General features: G+C 39.2%; 3 protein-coding genes across 4 annotated transcripts; 2 read left to right on the top strand and 1 right to left on the bottom strand.

Moving 5' to 3' along the window:
• Positions 1-331: 331 nt before the first annotated feature.
• Positions 332-11,470, bottom strand: LOC121640802 (calpain-5-like). Of its 2 annotated transcripts, none has more exons than XM_041986681.1 (13): positions 11,274-11,470; positions 7,588-7,771; positions 4,884-5,015; positions 4,544-4,755; positions 3,885-4,077; positions 3,593-3,786; positions 3,151-3,228; positions 2,597-3,029; positions 2,401-2,523; positions 2,121-2,317; positions 1,199-1,317; positions 924-1,060; positions 332-833 (listed from the first exon to the last, which is right to left on the bottom strand). In XM_041986681.1, the coding sequence occupies exons 2-13, from the start codon at positions 7,750-7,752 to the stop codon at positions 657-659; spliced, it is 2,160 nt and encodes a 719-aa protein (XP_041842615.1). In that variant the 5' UTR covers positions 7,753-7,771; positions 11,274-11,470; the 3' UTR covers positions 332-656. The 2 variants fall into 2 exon arrangements, with proteins under 2 accessions (XP_041842615.1, XP_041842616.1); XM_041986682.1 differs by lacking the exon at positions 11,274-11,470 and adding an exon at positions 10,600-10,952.
• Positions 11,471-13,300: 1,830 nt separating this feature from the next.
• cnpy4 (canopy FGF signaling regulator 4) lies at positions 13,301-16,218 on the top strand. The gene is made up of 6 exons (XM_041984388.1): positions 13,301-13,489; positions 13,633-13,759; positions 14,024-14,120; positions 14,278-14,400; positions 14,611-14,728; positions 15,696-16,218. Exons 1-6 carry the CDS (start codon positions 13,309-13,311, stop codon positions 15,815-15,817), a joined length of 768 nt encoding a protein of 255 aa, XP_041840322.1. The 5' UTR covers positions 13,301-13,308; the 3' UTR covers positions 15,818-16,218.
• Positions 16,219-16,331: 113 nt separating this feature from the next.
• On the top strand, positions 16,332-18,899 carry LOC121639228 (zona pellucida sperm-binding protein 3-like). Its single transcript, XM_041984387.1, has 8 exons — positions 16,332-16,784; positions 16,890-17,005; positions 17,581-17,684; positions 17,829-18,000; positions 18,179-18,296; positions 18,391-18,473; positions 18,549-18,679; positions 18,771-18,899. Exons 1-8 carry the CDS (start codon positions 16,395-16,397, stop codon positions 18,854-18,856), a joined length of 1,200 nt encoding a protein of 399 aa, XP_041840321.1. The 5' UTR covers positions 16,332-16,394; the 3' UTR covers positions 18,857-18,899.
• Positions 18,900-22,047: the final 3,148 nt, after the last annotated feature.

Genomic DNA, 22,047 nt, shown 5'->3' with positions numbered 1-22,047 from the left:
GTGTCTCTTTCTTTATTAGATATGGACCTAAATTTTACTTTGTTTTTATGTGCAGCATTGTACTCAATTGAGAGCTATTCAAAAGTAGACTTTCTCATTTGCATGCTGGACTTTTTCCCTTTTAAATGTAAAGAACAGCAGATTATTAAGGTCTTTTTAAAAGGATTAAATTAATCTTAATCAATGTGGATGTTTATCAGTGGTGAAATAACAATCATACAATAGTTTTTGTTTAACTGTATGAAAATTAAATAACAGTTTAGTCATTTTATTCCAAGCTATGCTATTAACAACAGATAACAGTAAAAACCTAACATTTTAATTGTGGCAACAACTCTTTAACAAAAAGAAAAAAGGCAAAACAAAACGACAACAATCAAAATCTTACTAAATACATTATAATATCAGGCAAAAACTAGCAGCGGTTTTACTTCTGAAGGAAGGATGCCTGTGTGTATGTCTGGCCAGCAGATCACCGCAGAGCCTTTTGTTATTAACTGAAATTGAATTCATGTTTTGGAGCACAGTCTGAGCTGCTGATCTCAGTTTTACTTCATTTCCATGATGTTGTTTTGTTTTTCCACCTGTGCAGCTGTTTCTTCCATCAGCGCCCACCTGAGAGGACAACGGTAACCAGGGTAACCTGACAGACGATGTCACAAATCTGTGAGGCACACGCTGGAGGATGTCTCGATGTAGATGCGACCTCTGAATCCTGAGCGATTCTGGCTGCCTTGCAGCTCGATCGCCAGGCTTCTGCTCCTCTCAGATTCTGTCGTCTGGAGTCGAGCCCCTCCGAGCAGAGAGTCCCACAGCAGGCCTCTGCTCCACAACTGCACATACAAACACACAAAAATGAGATTTTGTGTGTGCATGTGTACATCTGTCTTAGGGTTAAATCAGGGAATATGATAGTGTCAAACCTCGATAGAGATGTGTGTGTTGGGGTATCTTCTATAGAAGATGGCTCTGAGGTTGAATTCAGGATTTTGTTCCTCCTTGAACACCTGCGTTCTGATGGTGTCGTTCTCACATCGCACCACAGCATAAACATCTGGAGCTATAGATAAAGAAGAAAGAAAGGGATAAAAGAAATGAACAATAGCTCAAATGTTTGAAATCTTCAAGACATATGATGTACATAAAATCTACAATGTCTGACTCCTTTTCTTCAGGAGGTGTAACTGTCCTGAGTCACCTGTCTGTTTGGGGTGACTGAGTCCGGATGCTCTGCGGAGATGGACTGTGGTCACCAATGTGAGCTGAGGTAGAAAACACTGGAACAAAGAGGGAGATGGCAGGTCTTCCTGCAGTTCCCTATATGGAAATAAAAAAAATGAAATCAGCTGGGTGAGAAACAATGCTGCATTAGATGGCAACTGGAAACCCAGAATTTTCTGTTTCCCGTTAATTTTGGCACATCATGCTGTAGATTGAAAGTGATGTCATTTCGAGTTCCAACATCCCATTTTCAACATTCATCAAGCGTAGATCCCAGGACTTTCCTTGGTTCCATTTGTAGTCTGACGCTTGTCTGAGCAGTATTGACCAATCATGATTGAGCACATTTATGTTAAATCTTAAAACCCTAAGATTTTTTGTTCCATTTGAACTGTGAAGCTCAAAAGAATTGAAAAATTCAAGTGTAATATTTAACTTAAAAAGTTGGACAACTTAAGTTAGCTTGACCTTAAAATCCAAAATGGCAACCTGCTCATCAGTGATGGTGTTACAGTCATGCAGGAGTCATGAGTTTTTTTTCTCCTGTTTGAACATGTTCTATGTGCACTTCATTTTATTTCAAACTTTATTGGGCTTACACTTGTTTGGTTTTGTATAACATTGAAAATGAATTGTTCAGGGTTAAAACACCATGAGCCATGGGAGCTGAGTGAGTATAGAATGATTTATCAGTGAAATATAGTTTTAAATTTTGGCACCTCATGAAGGTCAAAATGCACATAAGATGCCAAAATATGCCCATATGCATAGATAGATAATATTAGTTTTTTTAAAAGACTAAATCTAAATTATCATCACATTTCTTCAACAACACAAATTTCCTCACTCAGTTTATGAGTATTTCTACTTTGACTTGAACACAAACACATTTTACACACCAGAATCTGACATGAGAGTGGGAGAAGAGACGAAGTAAGAAGCGTCCGGTGGTTCCTGGTAGGAAGGTGGTGGGCAGCACAACATAGCGACCCGGAGTCAGAGTCCCCCTCCACGTCACACTACGGGAGTCCATGTAGATGGAGCTAGCTGCCTGTTCCACCACACGCTGCACCCGGCTACGGCGGTTCACCTCCACCTGGCGGATGAAGAGATTGCAAGGGGGATGGTTTTTGAAGATTTGAAAAGATGAGGTCACTTTTCAGTCTGTTATTGCCTCACCTTCAGCACCTCAAAGCCGATAGGCAGGTTTTCTCCTCCTCCGTTTTTCCTCCACATCCTCCTGTCCTCCTGCTGCAGGCAGATCAGCACCTCCTCCTCTTTGTTTTGCACTTCAAACATGAACTAACAGAAAAAGGTCATTTGGATTTGCAGGACTTCTGTGGTAATTTTCTATAAACTTCTGCTTTAGTTTTACCTGTGGATTGTGCAGAAAGGTGTCCCTGTGGTTGATACATCCCCCACATCGACTCCTCCTATCCATCTGTGCTTCCCAAACTCCATCCACCTCTTCACCTTCATCTTCCTTTGCTATGTTCATTCCACTCTTATCATGATCAGAGGATATCCCTCTCTTTTGTCCTTCCTGCAGACTCTTTCCAAGTCGGGCTTCTTTGCGGTTCCCTCGTTGCTTGGCTCCTTTGGGCTTGACGTTGTTTTTATTCAGATTCAGAGTGGTGTTACTGTGGAGCACCGTGGATGGAGGTGCTTCTGAGGCAGCAGGAGCCAGAGTCCACTCCCCAAAGCACTGAGCTTCTCTCCAGTGTAAGCTCGGCCACAGCAGAGTTCTCTCCACCAGCCGGCACACCATTACATCTGTAAAGAAACAACAGAAGTCCTGGAAATCCATCCTGAAAGGGAAGAAATCAGCATGAATTCAACTGGAAATCAGCAGCAGACACCATGCATGCTTTATTTATTTATTTATTTTAAATTTAATAGGATTTAAAAAATTTTTCTAAAAAGTTTTACCAGAACTCCCCAACATCACGAACAACGAGTCCCATCTTCTCTCTTTCTGCTCGACTCAGTTGTTGCCACTGCTCTGACCTGCAGGGGGCATGCAACAACAAAAAGCTGAGAGCTGTTCTGTTAAACTGATGACATGGCATAAGAAACATACAAGTCCTGTTTCAACTTCTGGAAACCTTTATTGGACCATTTTGACCATTTTCAGAGTTTCTCAGACTTTCATAATGTAAACAGCAGATGTCCCCTTGTAAAACAATTCCCTAACTATTGTAAAATGACTGAAATTGTCCAGAAAAGTTGCAGTGGCGTTGTAAATTTGTTGTAAACCACACTGACACTGTTAAATGTCAGCAGAGACTGTAGTCCCAGGGCTTCTATAAAATGTACTCAGCAGTCAAACATGTGGCAGAAGCCAGAACAAAAAGGGTTCAAGCATCCTCACCCCTGACTCCAGGCTCCTCTCCAATCTGTGGTCCCCCATGGGTTCCTCATGCGTACCATAAAGAGTCGGGGCGCCCCATTTGTTTTCCACAGCTTCTCTCCCAGCCTCACCTTCCTCACTGCTGTGATCCCGTAGGCGTGTCCTCGCACGAGCCCACAGTCCAAAACCGACTCCACTGTCTCCCCTTCAGCTGGCTGAGAAATGCAAAATACACTGAAAATATTTAAACTCATAATTCAGCAACATCAAAAACATTGAAGGCTCTCAGAGTTTTAGAATAAAAACGCCCTACCCGTATGGAGCAGGTGATGAGGGATTTGCGTTCATGGACCTTAGCTAATGTCTGGAAGAGCACCTTCCTCTGGTCACTGTGTAGGCTAAGGGCTTCATGATCCAGGGCGAGAGGTTCAGAAACTCCGCCTGTAAAGTCGATGAGGGCCTCTGCAGTGTTTCCTCCTTCCAAGGCCTCGTAGCATCCATTAAGTCTGGAAGACAAAAGAAAAAGAGATTGATTAAGTGACTGGTTCAGTGTTTCATCCATCCTCCCCCTTGTCATGTTTCACTGTGAGGTTTAGGCATTTAAACATAGTTAGGTTTAGGAAACATAACATGTTATTGAATTACAATGATTACAGTCATATGGGAAAGTTGGCCCTTTCACTCTCTACTTTAGGAAACCCACATCGTAAAGTTTGTTAAATGTAATATTGTTATATGCATATCTCAAAAACCAATATTTTATTCAAAGCTAAAACAGTGATTTTGGGATTTTCAGGCTCTTGCTTTCATGGAACCCCAAAACAAATCTACAAAGCTGAATGGAGATGCTACAAAAAAAAGCCATCATTAGTACTGGTCAATGTCTTAGGGAAGAAGTTAAAGTTCCTTCCAAAAGAACATGAAATACTGTTTCTTCCAAGCAGTGTTTCAACATGTTGTATTGCCTCCTACTTGGCGTAAGCCTTCTCCAACAGGGCGCTCCAAAACTCTCTTGGTGTTGCAGAGCGGCAGAAGAGCAGTATTCCATCCCCACTGACTGGCAGGCGGTCATCCACCACAACATCAACCCATCGACCGAAACGCCAGAACCGGAAATGGAAGATTCCTGCATACAGGTCAGGACGCTTTGGGTTCCATTCCTGATCCATGTGGTCAGGAATTACCTGGAGGAAGAAAAAGCGAATTCAAGGCGACTAATTCAGGGTTCAAGACTAATAGTAAGAATAAATTTAAAGGAATGGCGAAAGAGAAGAAGGCTGATTGGAAAGTAAAGTAAGAGGGATGGACAAACCTTCTTCCATAGCGATGGCTCAGATGCTAGACAGGAAATGGCTGCAACCATCCAGCAGTTACCCAGACTGCCTTGGTGCAGGTCACGAGTGCTGATGCCATCCACAAACAGACGAGGATCTTTACATACTTCCTATAGTAGAATCAGAGGAGAGAGAGACGAAGTTAACAACAAAAAGAAGTTTAACCTGAAATAATTAGTCTCTTTTTCTGCCACTTGGAGCAGCGCAAACAACTGAAAACACATTGACTTATTATTACACCATTAGTCCACAGCAGAGGCTGTTGTATACATTCAGTAGACAGTCATTCGTTTGGACAGAAATAGATTACTTTAAAGAAGATATAAGGAGATGTAAGGAGCTTCTATGCTGCAAAACTGGAAGGGGGTGAGAGCAGTGTAAGTGAAGTAAAACATGTGGGCTTCTACACTAAAACAATGAGCTGAAAGACATTGAAATACTGTACATAACTGGTTGAGAATGTAGAAATTAATTCAGTTCAAGTCATCTTTATTTTTATAGCATTAGTCTCAAGGCACTTTTAAGTAAACAGTCTGATAGGTTTAATCCAATGAAGTCAAAATTATTACAATCCACATAAGTCCATTATATCATAACTTGATATACAACTAATTCATAAATGCTGCCTAGCTAAGGAAACTAATGGATATTATTAAATCACTGCATGCACAGGCCAGTGGGAGACAGTGAAGAGGAAAATCTCCCTAAGAGAAAGAAACTTCTAGCATAGCTAGACTCAGGAAGGGCAGTCAGGGAAGAAGAGGAGAAATACAGTTTAATGACAACAATAATGTAATATATTACACATGGAAAGTGAAAAGAAGAGAGCGCAGGGAGGTGCTCAGTACATCACTGGACATTCCCTATCAGCCTAAGCCTATAGCAGCATAACTAAAGGGATGGCTGAAGGTCACCATAGCCAACCTGAACTATGAGTTTTATCAGAATAGGAAGGTTTTAAGTCGAATCCTAAAGGTACAGAAGGTGTCTGCTTCCCTAACCAAACTGGAAGCTGGTTCCAATTAAAGTGCAGCCTGATAACTAAAGGCTCCACCTCCCATTCTGCTCTTACAGGCTCTACAAACATCGAGCAAACCAACAGTGAATTGCTCTGTAGGAAAATATGCAACAATGAGATCACCAAGTGCTTTATATAAGATTACAAGAGTTGTAAATTCCATTGGATTGAACAGGAAGACAATGAAGAGAAGCTAAAATTAGAGAAAAGTGTCTCTTGCCAATCCTCTTCAGAACCTATCACTACAGCATTTTGGATCAAATAGAGCCTTTTCAGAGCATCTTTGGGACAGCCCAATGATGAGAAATAGCACTCGTCCAATCATGAAGCACCAAATGCATGGACTAGTATTTCTGACCGTTCCCTTAGCAAAATTATGTTGGTGAAACTCCAGGAAACAGAAGGTTGTCCTAGAAATTACTGTTTTGCTTATCTCTGCAACCAATTATACACTGTTATTTGGTCTGCTTATTAGTTATTGCCGTTTTAAAACACAGTGCTGTGGAATAAACTGTTATTAATGACAGTGGCACTTAGTGTCATTGCAGTTTTATGAGGCCCTGCAAACTGATTCAGAGTGTCAGAACACAGCTGAGTGGGCAGATCCTCTCTGTGTGGACCCGGTGATCTTAGGGTCAGGTAACTGTAGAAGGGCTGCTGGACACAGACACATGCAGAAAGACGCACTCAGTGTTCATAACCTCCTCAGCTGCAACTCGAGAAAAGATATCAACCATCTGAACATCTGATATTGTGTTCATGTGAAGATGAGGCCACCCAGAGAGTGAACTGGATGGTTATGATAGCTAATGAGTGAGTTTTGTGGGTACGTGTGTGCGTCAGGTAAGTGAGATGACCTTATCATACACGCTTGAAATGCTTGAGTGGGGCATTAGAAACACAATACTGTTAACCCCTTCTCTTCAGCACAGAAATCAGCTGATTAATCACCAGTGGGGTTTTGCATTCATTGCAGCCACTTCATGTTCTCTACGAGGGACTGATCCTGTTGGGAAATACCTGGAATTTCCTAATTTTACATGCTGAATTAGGCCCTGTTTTGTTAGTAAAATACAAGAGAAAAGACCCATTCAGTCTTCATTGTGAAATGATAAATACTTTCCTAATAATGATAATACCTTACACTGTCAGGTTTGTATTTTATCCATCTGCACTGGACAATAATAAATTTAACCTTGAATCTAAACCTCATGTTTCACCACTTTTATTTAAGTCCACATAGCTTAACGTGGCTGCAGTTAACACTTACATGTAGAGACAGCTACACCCCTATCACAACACTGTGCTAAAAACACCTGGGCTATTTACATTTGCGGGTGCTTTTTCTAAGCTCAACTGTACACACACACACACACAATCATACCAATATAGCTGTCCATTAGCAGCTCACTCCCCGAAGGATAAGGTTTCACTGCCTGACTCCACTCCAGTTAGAGAAAGGGCTTTAATTAATCCAGTCTGTTGAAATGTAACATGTCAAGGCTGTCTCTTCATTTAGATTAGGGAGGAGAAGCAATATATTTATCAAATGACTGTTTACAGCTATTTGAATTGCTTTCAATTATTTAAAAAAACAAGGTGTACAGTTTAGACAGTGCAGCGTGAAGTTGAATAGACTATTTTTTTTACTATGTTAAACTCACCCATGGCCTCTTCCAGGTCAGGTCTGGCGGAGGTGCTCTCTTGTAAAAGAGGGATTGGTTGGAGGCAGGGAACAGAGGATCCTTGAACAGCGCGCCTCGGCGCAGGCAGGCCCGCCTCAGCTTGTGAAAGCTCTGGCCCTGGAAGTCATTCACTCGTTCCGGCATTCTGGTCGGACCTGAGATGCTAAATTTGAGGCGGAAATTAGATGGAGAAAGCAAAATAATTTTATGGTTTAAGGAACATGTTGAGAAGCTGAAGCCACGCTCTGTTAAAGCAGTGATTCAGCTGGTCTGGAGTTTATCCCAGCAGTCATATGGCAAAGGGTTGAATATGTCCTGCAGAGGTTGCCAATCCATCACAGGGATCTTACATGTCATTAAGTCTTCTTTTAAATTTTGATCAGTCAGACAAATGTCAAAAACACCAGCTGAGGATTACAGGTTTTTACCTGAGCTTTAACAAGCGTTATCATCCATATGGAAAACATGGTCTTTTTTAAAGAGCTATTTTTCCAATACTTTGTGGTCGGGCCTTATTATTCTAACATCCTTGTTTATTTGATCTTCCTAACATGTGGTTAATGATAAAAACCAAACCAAAATCTCTTCCCAGGTCTAATTTTGGTGCCTAAACTTATCCAAATAGTGACTGAAGATCAAAGTAATTTGATGTTTAAAGTGAAAAATTCTATGTGCATTTTTCCACCTAACAAGAAACTTGCCACACTGTTAAAAACAGGACCACCCAAAAAGGCCAAAGAGAGAGAGAAAAAAAAACTTAATAAAAATCAGTGTCTCAATAATTTGGAGCCCTGATTCAACACAGGCTAAAACTGAGCCTACAGAAGTTTGCACCTGGCTTCCATTGCATACCAGTGCACTATTTTTCAAGATCTGTTATGATGTTTGTCTGCAGAATCAACTGATCAAGCTATCCAAAACCAAATAAATGAGTGAAATAACACACCAAATCCCCCACAATGAAAAGGAGAAACAAAAATTGAGAAAATTCACAACATTTTTTGTTACACTTCTGATGGAAAATATGAGGTTGATGGACAAGCATCAAGGACTAACAAGGACACAGAAAGAATACAGAGAAAGCAGTATTGTGGGTTTCGCTGAGACTTGACCGCACGAAAAAAATCAAAGACTCTAACATGACTATATGCTGCTTTAAGACTGTTTGAGTAGATCAGGACCACAAAGTAAGTGGAAAGCTGAAAGGTGGAGGTGTTATTCAACTTGGACTTGTCATGGTAAATAGAATATCTAACTGTTTGGAGATTTATGAGCTGCGAGTTTTGCTATTAACATGTGTAGACATCTATTAGCTTCAAGCGAGCTCCTGGTTGGATATGATGGGAGCCGAGGGCCAGCATGATTACAGCAGCAGGGTCATGGTGCCGTTTTAGTCATTAGTGATATGAACTGCTTGGGTCTCTGAGTCAGCAGTGTGTGTGCGTATGTGAGCATCAACTAGAGCATGTGTGTGTGTGTGGGTGCCACGGTGGGGTCAGATCAGGGTCTTGCTGTGCAGAGTAAAAACTCTGCTTGCAGATACCATGCAGGTCAGTGTGATCAATTATCAGTGAGATTTTATTTATTTTTCCTGTATTAGATTCATGCAAATGTACACACAAAGTAAACGCTCACTTCGACCAAATCTGGGACCAGTTATCTCTTGTTTTAGGTGGTTTACTTTACATGTTGTCTTAATATATTCAGTTTTTGTTTGTTATTGCTGCTTCTTTACATAACGTAAGGGACTGATTGTGACAAGAGTTTATTTCTGGCCTTTTATCTTGGAATCTGGAGTTGGTGCATTGTTTTCTGACTCCTTTTTCTTGACCACAAGACATTAAGAACTGATGTGGTGTTTGGACTCCTTCACATCAGTTAAGGTGTCGTCTGGTGTCAGATCCCAGAACTGGCTGCACCACTTATGTTAGTCTGAATTAAACAAACACAGTAATAGTTCTAAGGAGGTTGAACAGCAGTTGACAGAAAGTCTGAGGACTAGACTCATGAGATCTGAGTTTAAAACCACTTCAGGACGGATCTTTTTAACATCACTGTTTCTTTCTCACCCAATGTTTAGTTTGGTTTGACGGTCTAAATTACTTATTAAGAATTAGGAAAGGAGTTTGGTTGAAGAAATACCAATTTAAAACATAAATCCACTGCTTTAGATGATTAAAAAAAACTACTTTTACTTCTTATAATCATAACTATAGTCAGAATTATTCAAAATTCATGCTGTTTTTACTCCATAATGAGGTATAGTTTCATGTAAATGAGATCTATTATACTATACATAACAATCATTAAAGTCATTAATGTTAAATTGTTATAATTTATTGAAAACAAGTTGACTAAAAGGTGTAACACAAAGGTTTGTACTAATTTTATATTTCATGCTTTATAAGCAGTCAAAAAGACCAAATTAATTTGATCCATGAGGACAAAAGGTGCATAGTAAATGTGCCTTTACAGCCTTTACATGTGTATGCAGCTTTGCTCTGTGTTTTATAGCTGTTGAATGCATGTACAAATGGCACCGCTTTCAAATTTTAAAGCCAATATGAGGCAATAAATTCTCAACTTGAATTCAGGCTGTTATAAATACACCAGCAACAAGCAATTCAGCTTCTATTTAGAAAGGTTTAGAAAGGAAAACTGTAAAACCAGTTTTTATGTATCTTTAGTGGTCAAAACATAGAGGTAGTTTACTTCTGTGGCCAAACCACACTTTGACAATTTCCAGAGGAAAACACACTCACAACAATAAAGGAAAAAAGAAAGTTAAAGTTGTATTAAGTTGGCAGAAAGGCAAACATGTGTTGACATATTTTCAGCGTATTTCAATGGTTCATGCATTACATTATATTTACACTGATAATGTGGGAAGAAACTATTATTAAAGAAGCGTCTCCAGCGTCTTGCACACAGTTGCTGTAATAGCCAGTGTAAACTACAGCTCAGTTTATATTAGATAAGGCAGGATTTTACCTTTCAGTCAACAGAAATTTATCCAGTTTCTTATCTCAGATGCTGCTGCAGATTCAGGATCTATCAGTCATTTGGAAAACCCCTTTTTTGAGCCCTCCATTCATGTTCTGTCTCACAAAACAGGCAGTCCGTGTCCACTCTTGTTCTTTCTTGAGCCACTGTCAGCTGTTAAAGGCTGCCTGGCTGCTGTTTCCACAACAACGCTTTCCTCGTCTTTCCTCCGAATCTGCCAGGAGTGTTTGTCTCATCTCCTCCAGGTTTTTTTTTAACTCAGCGTCATCTTTTGTTTTACTTGATCTTGACGTTAAAAAACTAAGTGTGAGCGCCTAGCTGATGTGAGCGCTGCAGGTCTACTTGCACCATCTCTTACAGCAGTGTATCATCTGTGTGTGTGTTTATGTAACTGCTTCTAAAGTTGATGTGTGAGAGCGTGTGCCTGTGAAATTTTATCTCCCTCTGCACAGACAATAGACAGACAGCTACCACACTGGGTGATATAACATACAATTATAGCCAGGGAGAGCCTCACACCAGGAAAATCTACAGTTACTGCAAATACTCTTGAGTTTCAGACACTTTATCCCATGACATCTGTGTGTAAACTGCTCTGCTGCAGGAAAACATAAACAAATGTGTTTCCAAAGAGTCTGTTTGTGTGTGTAGATATCACTTACTTCTGTCACTCTTCTTTTTGGTGGCTGCACACACCCTTTTCTTTCTTCCTCTTCTTGTGTTTCATGGCTTTTTCTTTCTGTCTTCATTGTAGCATGGCCTGTGACCCTTGTTCCTCTCTTTTTCTGTCTTATCTACTCCCTCTTAGCTTCTCTTTCTTCTTCCTCACAGACTCCTAAAGGATCCGTTGCTGTCAAATGTGGAGCCCCTGACACCTGAGAAACCAAGAGGCAAGCGTCTTCTAATTTAACCGCTTCACTGCCAAAGATCAAACAAATTACATCCCATGGCCAAATTATAGCAAAAATTAAGTGTGACTAAAAGTGTTTCTTTTAATTTAAATTAGGCTACTGTTGTCTTATTTTAGACTGCACTTTTATTCATCTATTCATCTTTATTTTCTTTGATAAGACAGATTTAGAAAAATGTGAATAAATGAGCATCAGAAGCTTCCAACACAACCTAGATCGTGTGCTATAATAAAAGCAGAGTGTGCTTTTATTAGGATCATTGTAGTGGGGTCATTTACACGGTTGTCTTTTTCACATTTTCACAAGGAAGAAGAATATCTTCTACGTGATTATTGGCACAGCCATATTACACACACATGCACAGAGAGAGAGAGAGAGACAGAGAGAGAGAGAGAAAGACAGAGAGAGAGAGAGAGAGAGAGAGAGAGAGAGAGAGAGAGAGAGAGAGAGGTATGTGTGCAACACTTTTAAATGACTTTGCAAAAATCTGCATCTCCCTTTGATAACTCTCTTCTAAAATCACCCACTTTGCTAAACAACCATACCTAGCCAAATCCAAACTGTCATTCACTCCCTGAATTTTGATTATTATTTCCTAGCTTTTTTTGTTTGTTTGTTTGTTTGTTTGTTTGGTTTGTTTTTCTTTTTTTCTTGTCATTTTAGGATTTATTTTTTAAGTTTATTTTTTCCATAACTGATTTCCCCTCTCCCAGAAAAAAAGTGTACATAAAAACAACTAAGAAACTGGTTCATACATTCACATTGAGCAAATTTAACTCTGACACTCTATTTACGGTGTTATCTGACAATAAGTAGGACAGCTAGACATAGAAAGGAGATGGAAATTTGAACATATAACTCCAGTACTGTAGTGAGTTCACCCAGAACCTCCTTAATAACTTAATGGTCTAAAAGAAATATATAACTATTCAGTGTAAACACAATCACCAGGGGGCTACACTCATTCAGAGGCTGTATTTTAGAATATAATATACAAATATATTAAAGACAGCACATAAATCATAGGTTTTAATGGCTTTCAGATCAGTAAAATGTCTAATAGTTTTAATATATTATTTGACCTCATTATCAAAGACAGAAAAGACTGGGTTTTGATTAGTGTATTGACATTTGTGAATATGCCATTTGGCTAAATATATAACAATATATAATATGATTTTTTTTTTATTAATTTATTTATTTATTTTCTCAGTGAAGTCAAACAAAGTATGTTCAAAGCAAAAGGAGAAGTGCGGTTTAATACATGTAGAAATCAACTTGCAAATATCTTCCCATAATTTGGTGGAGATGGGTCAAGAGCAAAATAAATTAAACACATCGTCAGGGAAGGAGCAGATAACCTGAGGCCTGCCTGTGTCAACATTAAAAGTTCATCTCAAAACTTTCCTAGTCTCATAGTGCAGTAATTTCCTATTTTGTGTGTATTTGCTTGCATTTGTGTTTGAGCTACTAAACTCCTCACATTGTTACACTTGGATCTCTATTTCTACTGGTGTGGGTTTATTTTATTTTATTTTCATTTACTCATGAACTGTCTTTGATCATTATAAAGCCTACTGAATGTTCGTGTTATGACGTGCGGTATATAAATAATTTCCACTCATCTGTATCGTGTTGTATATACGTGATGTGCGCGTGTTATCGTTATTTAACTGCATGTATGTACATTATTCTTTTGTGAACAGGACTTTTTAGCTATCGATAATCTTTCATGAGTTTGAAACATCGGCCATCGACAAGTCGAGTCTGTTCTGATACAGTGCGCATGCGTAGTAACAATACCGATGTGGCTAACGTGACACAAAAATTTAAGCTGTTTTTAGTTTGTTTATACGTTTTTAATGAAACAACCATGATGATAATGAAAGTTTATCTTCTGGTCTTGTTTTATGTTTGCGGCTTTGTTACAGCAGATGAAGAAGAAAGACTTCCGAATAAATGCGAAGGTACGACGGCAAAGTGATACCTGCACGTTTCTTTCTTCAACCATGTCTGATTTGTTTACAAATGTCCGTGTCATACGAATGATCAGCGTGCTCTGTTTAGCCTGCATACAAACGTTTAAATGTTGTATCTTCCGGTGTGTCAGTGTGTAAGTTTCTGACAGTGGAGCTGCAGGAAGCTCTGGATAAAACTGGTCGCTCCAAAGAAGTGCTGGAAGTTGGCGAAGTTTTGGACACAGGCAAGAGAAGGAGAAAGATCAAATACAACACCTCGTAAGTTATCGCGAGAATTTAAAAGACATTTTAATGCTGACATAGGCTAAATGCCTTTTGTTACTTATATTTTATGAGAAAACCTGTGATGAGAACTGGGAGGTTTTATAAGGTCTTGGTGAGCTGGCTTCCAACATCCAGTTCACTTAGCTATTTCTGTAGAATCCCAGCTCATCATAAAGACCTTTAACACTTTCAGAAAGCCCACAGTTCTCACTTTTGTGTTTTTAGAAAGCCAGCATTTAAACATCTGTTTTGATTTAGGGAAACACGGTTGACGGAGGCGGTGGACAACATATGTGAGCGCATCCTGCGCTATAATGTTCATGCAGAGAGGCCTGGCAGCCTCAGATACGCCAAGGTAAGCTTTCTCCACCTGTCATCCTCGACGTAACACTCAACAGGTCCTTAAAATGGTCAAAGATGGCATTTTCTTCAGTGTTAAAACACATGTATGTGAATGAGTGATTTTTTTTTCCACTTTTTCTTGATTTTTATTTAAATTTGTGTGACTGCAGGGCTCCAGCCAGACCATGACAACACTAAAGAATCTGGCCCACAAAGGTGTTAAAGTGGACTTGGGTCTGCCATTTGAGCTGTGGGATGAACCCTCTGTGGAGGTGTCTGTCATGAAAAAACAGGTGCGAGGGCAAGCAGTCCTTTAAATGTTGAAACACAAAGTTTTAAGATTGTTTTTTGTTATATGCACACTCATCATATATTCAATAAGTAAACATTGTAGTGATACATGGAACAGAACTGCAAACCTGACTTTAATGTAACTTTAAGTGATTATTTCCCAACAAGTGGACATAAAGAATGAAATCTGAAATTTTGTGTTGTGTGTTCAGTGCGAGACGATGCTGGAGGAGTATGAGGAGGTTGTGGAGGACTGGTACTTTCATCACCAGGACCAGAGGCTTGAAAACTTCCTATGTCAGAGCCACGTCCTCAAGACATCAGAGCAAGGTACGAGATGTTCGACATTTCTCAAGAAAAAAGCCAAATGTTTCTGCAATATAAGGGATTATTTTTTTTCCTCTGTGGTTCATATAGCTCTACATGTAATTTTATTTCCACATTCATTTATATATTTCTACTTTATTTGAATATTTTTTACTGTATGGTAATAGGATGGCCGTTTCCAACCTAAAGCAGAATTGCCCACCTATGAGGACCAGAGTTGTGCTTCTCTGAGATCTCTGCTTTTTCTTGACTGCCACTTAGGTTGGCTAGAGGTGATGTTTGTGTAGTGATTGTAAAATTAAATTTCATGAAGCCTTGAAGAATTCAGTCAGTTGGTTTGGAAAAGGATTATTTTCTCTAAACTTAACCTGCACACAACCCTCCCCCTGCTGGTCAAAGACAGTAAGACAGGCAGTTCATAGTCATTTTAACTGTATGTTAAACTCTTGAAGCTCTTTCTACAGTTTGGACATGAGAATAACTACTGCCTGGATCAAGAAATAAACAAATTTTCTTATGTGAGCACAATAAAAAAGACAAAAAAAACAACAAAAGAAAACAGAATAGCAGCAATCAGCTGCTGGTTGATGCACAGCCTGCAGAACGTAGCATAGTCAACAGAGACACTGACTTCAGTCACCGTGTCAGACTGCATTCTTGTTTTGTCATGTAGACAATCCCGTTGTGTTTGAATCAAGCAAATGATCCACTGTCTGTGTGTGTGTGTGTGTATGCACTGTTATCCATACGGGATTATTAGAAACTTCAGAAACTAAGGAAAATGTTTTATATTACATCTGTTTAACAAGAGAAAAACTGCTGGTAAATAAAATGTTAAAAGGGTTTTTTTTTTTTTTTTTTTGCACATAAAGTCAGTAAAAACTACACATAATAACTGAAGCAAGCCCACACTTCTCTCTGCAAAGAAACCTCCTCTTCCTCCTCATGATATGCGTTTTTCCTCCCACAGAATGTCTGAAAGAAGTGTGGAAAGGAGACATGGGCAGCAAAGGAGAGGTTGAGGAGGCAACAAGCACAGAGGAAAAGGAAGTAAAAAAGGAGGGAAGGACCCATGATGGTGGAGAACTTTGAGAAAAACACTGAGTTAAAGGATATACAGAAGACAACGCTACACCTCAGCTCTTCCCTGAGGCTGCAAATCAATGGACTGAAGTTAAATATGTATTGAAAAATGTTTTCAGAGGAATTGATGATCGTGGTGCATCTGTAGGAAATGTTACATATCTTTAAATGTTGCATTGACTTATTTTTGCTGTTTGATGGCCTACAGTGAATAACATGACACTTTATGCTGTTTGATGTCGACGTTTTCCATTGTTTAAACACATTAAGGCCTTTAACATGAGACTGTTTCAGTGTTAGCTGTTGCAGCGCATCATGTGCCAATATTTTGTGTATTTTTTACTCCAAACTTCAGTACTGAAAAGCAATATGTACAGTTTTTATATGTTAAATAAAAAGCTTTCCTATGACATTATTGGCTGTTTATGTTTAAGCATGGAAACTCTGTAAAATAGATTCTTTTATTAAGAAGTGTGCGTGTTACAATGCTGTTGCCAATCACTAATCAATGCTGAGTAGCCTCAGGTGTTCTGCTCCTGGCCGATCCTGACTGATTATTGAAGAAGTAACTGTAGCAAAGCAAACAATGCCTCTTGCTTCTGTTTGTTTCATGTTTCCTTTTTATATTTTGTCTCATTTAGTTAGTGTGGAGGGCTACTCTTATCAAACCAAACCGCTCTTTCTGTCCTATTCTGAGCTGGCTGCGCTGGAAGCAAACGCTCAGTTAAAGGTTCCTGATGGAAGTACCACTGCAGCAAAAACTGAAGAGGGCAAGACTTACATGGTGAAATGTCACGAAGACAGCATCGAGGTTAAGATCAGAGCTCATTTGTTTGATGCTGGCCTCTCTGAGGAGCCCACACGACTGAGGCTTGGAGCTGCCAGTGCTGCAGAAGGTCCCTGCACTGCCAAGCTGTCTGCAGATGGAGAGTATGTTATCAGAGCTCCACTGGATGAGTGTGGGAACAGAGTGATGGTTGGTGAGCTTCTTTAATGCCCAGCTGATCCAAAGCCAGATCACGGTTGCTTAATGCTCCCACCTAGTGGTCTAACCTGTTCTGTGCTCTCTGTGTGGCTTCAGTTTACAGAAAATGCTGTGGTGTATAGAAACCTGCTTTTCTTCCTCTTTCCTCTATTTTCACCCAGTGATGCTTTTCAGATGGGAGCTGTTGTTCCTGTGCTGTGTGAATATAAAAGGTACACTTAACCCTCTTTTCCACTAGTACCTACTCAGATTGACTCTGGTGAGACCAGCGATGTTTTATAGTTTGGAGACTAGAGAAAAAGACAGGAAGCAGAACTGGAGGTAGCAGAGGCTGTTGTTGAGGTTCTCTTTGGAAGTGAGAATATAGATGGAATAAGAAGAGGGACAGCACTTGATAGATGTTTTGAAGACTAAGAGAGGACAGACTAAGATGGTTCAGGCATATACAGAGAAGGGATGGTGATTATATCAGTAGAAGGAGGCAGCGAGGAGGCCAAAGAGGAGTTAAAGTTAGCTGGTGTAAGAGAAGAGGATATGGTTAGATGTAGGTAGATGATTTGCTGTGGTGATCCTGATAGAACGGCCAAAAAAGAAAAAGGTCTTTAAATTTATTAAACTTAATCTAACAAGGATGTAATTGAGCAGAAACCTGACAATGAAACTGTTACATTAATTCAAAGTTACCTGGGTTGTGCACTTATTTTCATAATCAAATTGCATGTCAACCATTTCTGTTATAGAATTTTATTTTTATTTGTTATGCAAAAGTCCTCCTTTTTCCATGCAGAAAGTACACAGTGAGCAGTGGACCGCTAAGGCCAACCTGGACTCCCCAGGTCTCTGTACAGTCGGCTCATCTCAACCTTGATTTCCACCTCAGGCTCATGACAAGTAGGTTTGCTTCAATACAGTAAAAAAAGAAACTACCACCCGTTACCATGAGGCATGGCATTTGGAAAATGTATATATTGGGTTTAATTTTAGAAGAAAATCTGGTCAAGAATTTTATTTATGGCATCTGATTTTCTCTTTCAGATGACTGGAACACTGAGAGAAACTCACCTGTTTACTTCATGGGTGAAATGGTCAACATCGAGGCCTCAGTTGATCATCATCATCCTCTACGCCTGTACATAGGTGGCTGTGTCGCCACTCTGACCCCCGATGTGAATTCTGACCCCCAATACCCTTTCATAGACCACCAGGGGTGAGTCCTTTAAGGTCTACCATAGTTCCTTCCTTCCCCCTTTCTTTTTCTTCTTCCAAATGAATCCTACTCCCTGCTGCCATAAATCCATCCGGTTCCTGCATCCCATTATTTTCAAGTGTAAATAAAAGCTCTGGGCTTGAGCTTAATCTGATAAGGATTTTCTTGTTCTTTGCAGATGTTTCACAGACTCCCAGCTGAGTGGCTCCAGCTCACGTTTCCTGCCTCGCGTCCAGGACGAACTCCTCCAGATTCAGCTGGAGTCTTTCCTCTTCCATCAGGACCACAGACACACTGTCAGTGCCAAATCCAGTGCTTTCTTTTTTTTTTCGTCACCAGTTTGTACAAGGAAGAAAAACGACTGAGCATGCTTCATTTTGTCTCCTGTAGATCTACATTACATGTTACCTGGAAGCTGTGCCCATTTCAAAGAAGGATTCGGAGAAAAAGGCCTGCTCATTCATAAACGGGAGGTCAGTGTTTTGGAAGTACAATCTAAAATATTTTGTAATATTCATGTAATGTAAACATGGTCTATTTGCTGTCAGGTGGAGGTCAGTGGATGATGATGATTATGTGTGTCAGAGCTGTGATAACTCTGCAGAGATGGTTCACAGCAGCATTGCCGAGTTCAGCCAGAAGAGGGAGCAAAGGAATAAAAGGGAGGCCGCACAAAATGGTGTAAATTGTGCTTTTAGTTCTGAAGATGACTTGTAGTTTGTCATTTATATTATTAGCAGGTGGATAACTCGATAGTTGTGTTCTTGCAGAGCTGCACAAGGAAGCTACTTTGGGCCCAATCATATTTCTTCCAGAGCAAGCCCACAGCTGTGAGAATCACCTATATCTGGAGTGACAAAGATGAGTTTAATAAAGACAAAAAAAGGCCGCTGATGACTGTGTACTCATCTTTTGAGCTTTTTGGTGGTTTAATTTCGATGTGCTTTAATTTAATATAGCAGTGTTATGTTCCATGTCTACATATCGGAGATTTACAGTCAGATCTGTATCTATATTTGCTGGTGTGAAGCTCTGTAAAATGGCCATTAATGACAATGAGAACTCAAAGGATAGTAATTGGTTTATTCTTTTCATTAGTTAAGCTGCTATATGTAAGAATCAGAAGCGATATACATTTACTATTTAGCTGTCAGTGTGTTGATCATAGACTTGTTATATGGTTTATGTAGTGATGGTTTGCTATGTGTTTCTTTTCTTTTTTTCTTTTTTTTTTGTTTTGTTTTGTTTTGTTTTAGCAAGATGGGACCTTAAGAAAAATGTTATGAAAAGTTTGAGAACTCCAAATTAAATGTTCATCATCTTATTGATGCTGTTAATACAATTAGGTGACTTTTGACAAAAGAAATGCTGTAGCAACCTGAACTCTTTCTGAGCTCCTTTACTTTTGCTGTAAGGTAGGAAATCCAAACACTCGGAGCCCAAATGAGGTTAAATGAATGATTGCTCATCACTCATTGTGTCATTAACTCCCGAACTAAAAAGAGGGGTAGCTTAACAGTTTAAAACAGTTTCAAATGTAATCAAATGTTCTCATGTGATTTGACAAGTACAGTTATTTTGAAACAAAACTGAAACTTGTTTATATTTGTAGGAAAAGAAGTGTTTGCTCATGTAAACGCTAGTGTTACGGCAAGCTAATAGTGGTTTGTACGGCTGTGGAACTGCTAATTTAACAATAAACAGCAGCAGTAAAATGAATTTGAAGATGTGGCAAATGCAATGAATGGGAATAGTGCTATCTAGCTTGTAGTTTTGGGAAAACAAACTAATGGTGATGTTAAAATTAGCCCATTAGCAAGCTAAGCTAACTTTGGCTTGCCTTGTTGTGGAACTGCTAATGTTAGCTTTTGTGCCAAAATTACTACAGGTGTAGTAATGGATATCTCCGGTGACTGAGTGACAAGTGTAGTATCTGCAGAAATTTTACTGTTAACATTAGAGGGATTTTTTCAAGGAAAGTCGCCATATCATTTGTTTCCTGTTCATTAGTGTTGGGGTATGGAGTACTGTTTATAGACTGGAATGAGGCAGTGGCACAGCCTAAGTTACACGATACTTTTTAAAATTTTATTTGACAAAGTCTTCGGTTTCAGTCTTAATTGATGCATTTCCTCTGGTTTCTTATTTAACTATAAACATTCGTCAAACCACCACACATACAAAAGTTTGCTTTGTGGGAAAGTTTGTGTCTTTATTGGATAGAAGACAAAACAAGATGTGACAGGAGAAGAGGGTAGAGCCAGTGAGGGGTTTGACAGTCCTTGGCCGGCATCTTGGGCCCACCAGGATGTCCCATAAATACTTGACCTGAAGAAAGCCTGGACTTTGAGTGCAAAGTATTGTTATGTCATTATCTGCAAAAGCTAAACCACTTCTGCATTTTAATCTTGTCTCTTGCGCATTGATCACTGACCTCAACAGGTTAACTTGCAGGTGAGTTTTCTTCCCTGAAGAACAACACGACTCACCATCAACACCTGTCGGCACTCGTTCCAGACGCAAAGTAAGGGAAACGCAGGAAAAACAAAAACATTGCATTTGGATTCATGGCAACGAGGATGATTTTCCACTCTGCTCTTGGTGCCAACTATGTTTTAGAGCCAAAACACTTAATCAAAATTGTGTGTGTGTTTCAAAGACATTACCCTCATTGTTAAAACAGCAAAGAAAAAAATTTAAATCACCCATAAACAAATACCTGGTGATTTTTTTTTAAATGCTAAATCTTTTTTGATCCAATAGAAGAAGCCAGCACATCTCCACATTAATTATGGATCTTCTTACGGCCGTCTAAGCACACAAGGAGTTATGTTATTTTAATGTCTTTACTCTCAATGTTTAACTTTTAATTTAAATATGTTGCTGTCACCAACATGTGAGCTGTGCATACTGCAACCTCACTTCCACAGTGATGATAATGGTATTGAATCAGTTTTTGATCAGTAACTTTAAGGTTTGTTGGTGTAAATACCATCAGGAAAATGGTTAATGGGTGTGACACAATATCTTATGTGAGGAAAAAATGTAACACGCAAAAACACCTTGGCTGCATTTACAGAGAGATAATCTGGAACAAGTTTGCTAGTCTGTATTCTTATTAGTGATGTTAAATTTCTTTTTTGGCATGGTGTTGACACCAATAATCAGCTAAATATGTCCATATTTTATCTTTGCTCTCTTGCAGAGAGCAACTTTTTCCCAGCATTCATGGCATTATTATTAAACCTGCTTTTAACATGATAACCAACTGACACGTAGACATGAAATGCAGTCCATACAGTCTCTGTGCAACCACAGTCTCAGAGTTTGTTAAACTGCAAAGAGACTTAACTCATTTGTTTGTGCTCTTAGATAAAAAAAAAAATGTGTGTATATATAGAGCAGCAAATTTGACAGGAAATGTGCTGGTGACATTAAACATGATGTCCAGAACACAAATGTTAGTGACCCGGTTACCACCTGAACCACCTCTTTAGGTTCAGGCATTGAAAACTACTTAAGGTAAAGGAAACATCGTGGCCTGCTTTAGAAAAGACTTTGTCAATCTCTACTACATTTCCAACAAGGACGTCCATCTTTTCTCCTCTCTAGATGACCAACAAGATCTGAACACAGAAACCCACAATATAAATCCATTTCTCTGAAAGCTGCACAAGTCTTCTCCATCTGCACAGAAAACTGACATAGTTTTAACTACTTGCAGAATTACATTTCATTTATGTAACTATACCATATTCAGCCTCAGGAATATGTTATTTTAATGTCATATCATTGCATAGAGTAAAAATAAATTGTATGTCTTTGTAACTAGTTTTTGTTTTGAATTGTAGCACAGCAGGACATTGGGTGTCAATTTGTTGAGCCAAAAGATGCCCAAGAGAGTTTATCTTGTGTGTCTTTATAACTGAGAGATAAAAACAAAACTAAGTCTCTATTCATTTCAATTTCACCCCCACGTCATCAAACCAAGATACATTACCATATTTTATTTACTTAAGCACAGCTAATCTATCAAACTCAGACATC

This window comes from Melanotaenia boesemani, chromosome 5 (assembly GCF_017639745.1).
Source record: "Melanotaenia boesemani isolate fMelBoe1 chromosome 5, fMelBoe1.pri, whole genome shotgun sequence".
Classification (NCBI taxonomy): Eukaryota; Metazoa; Chordata; class Actinopteri; order Atheriniformes; family Melanotaeniidae; genus Melanotaenia; species Melanotaenia boesemani.
This window is presented reverse-complemented; position numbering and strand designations above follow the sequence as displayed.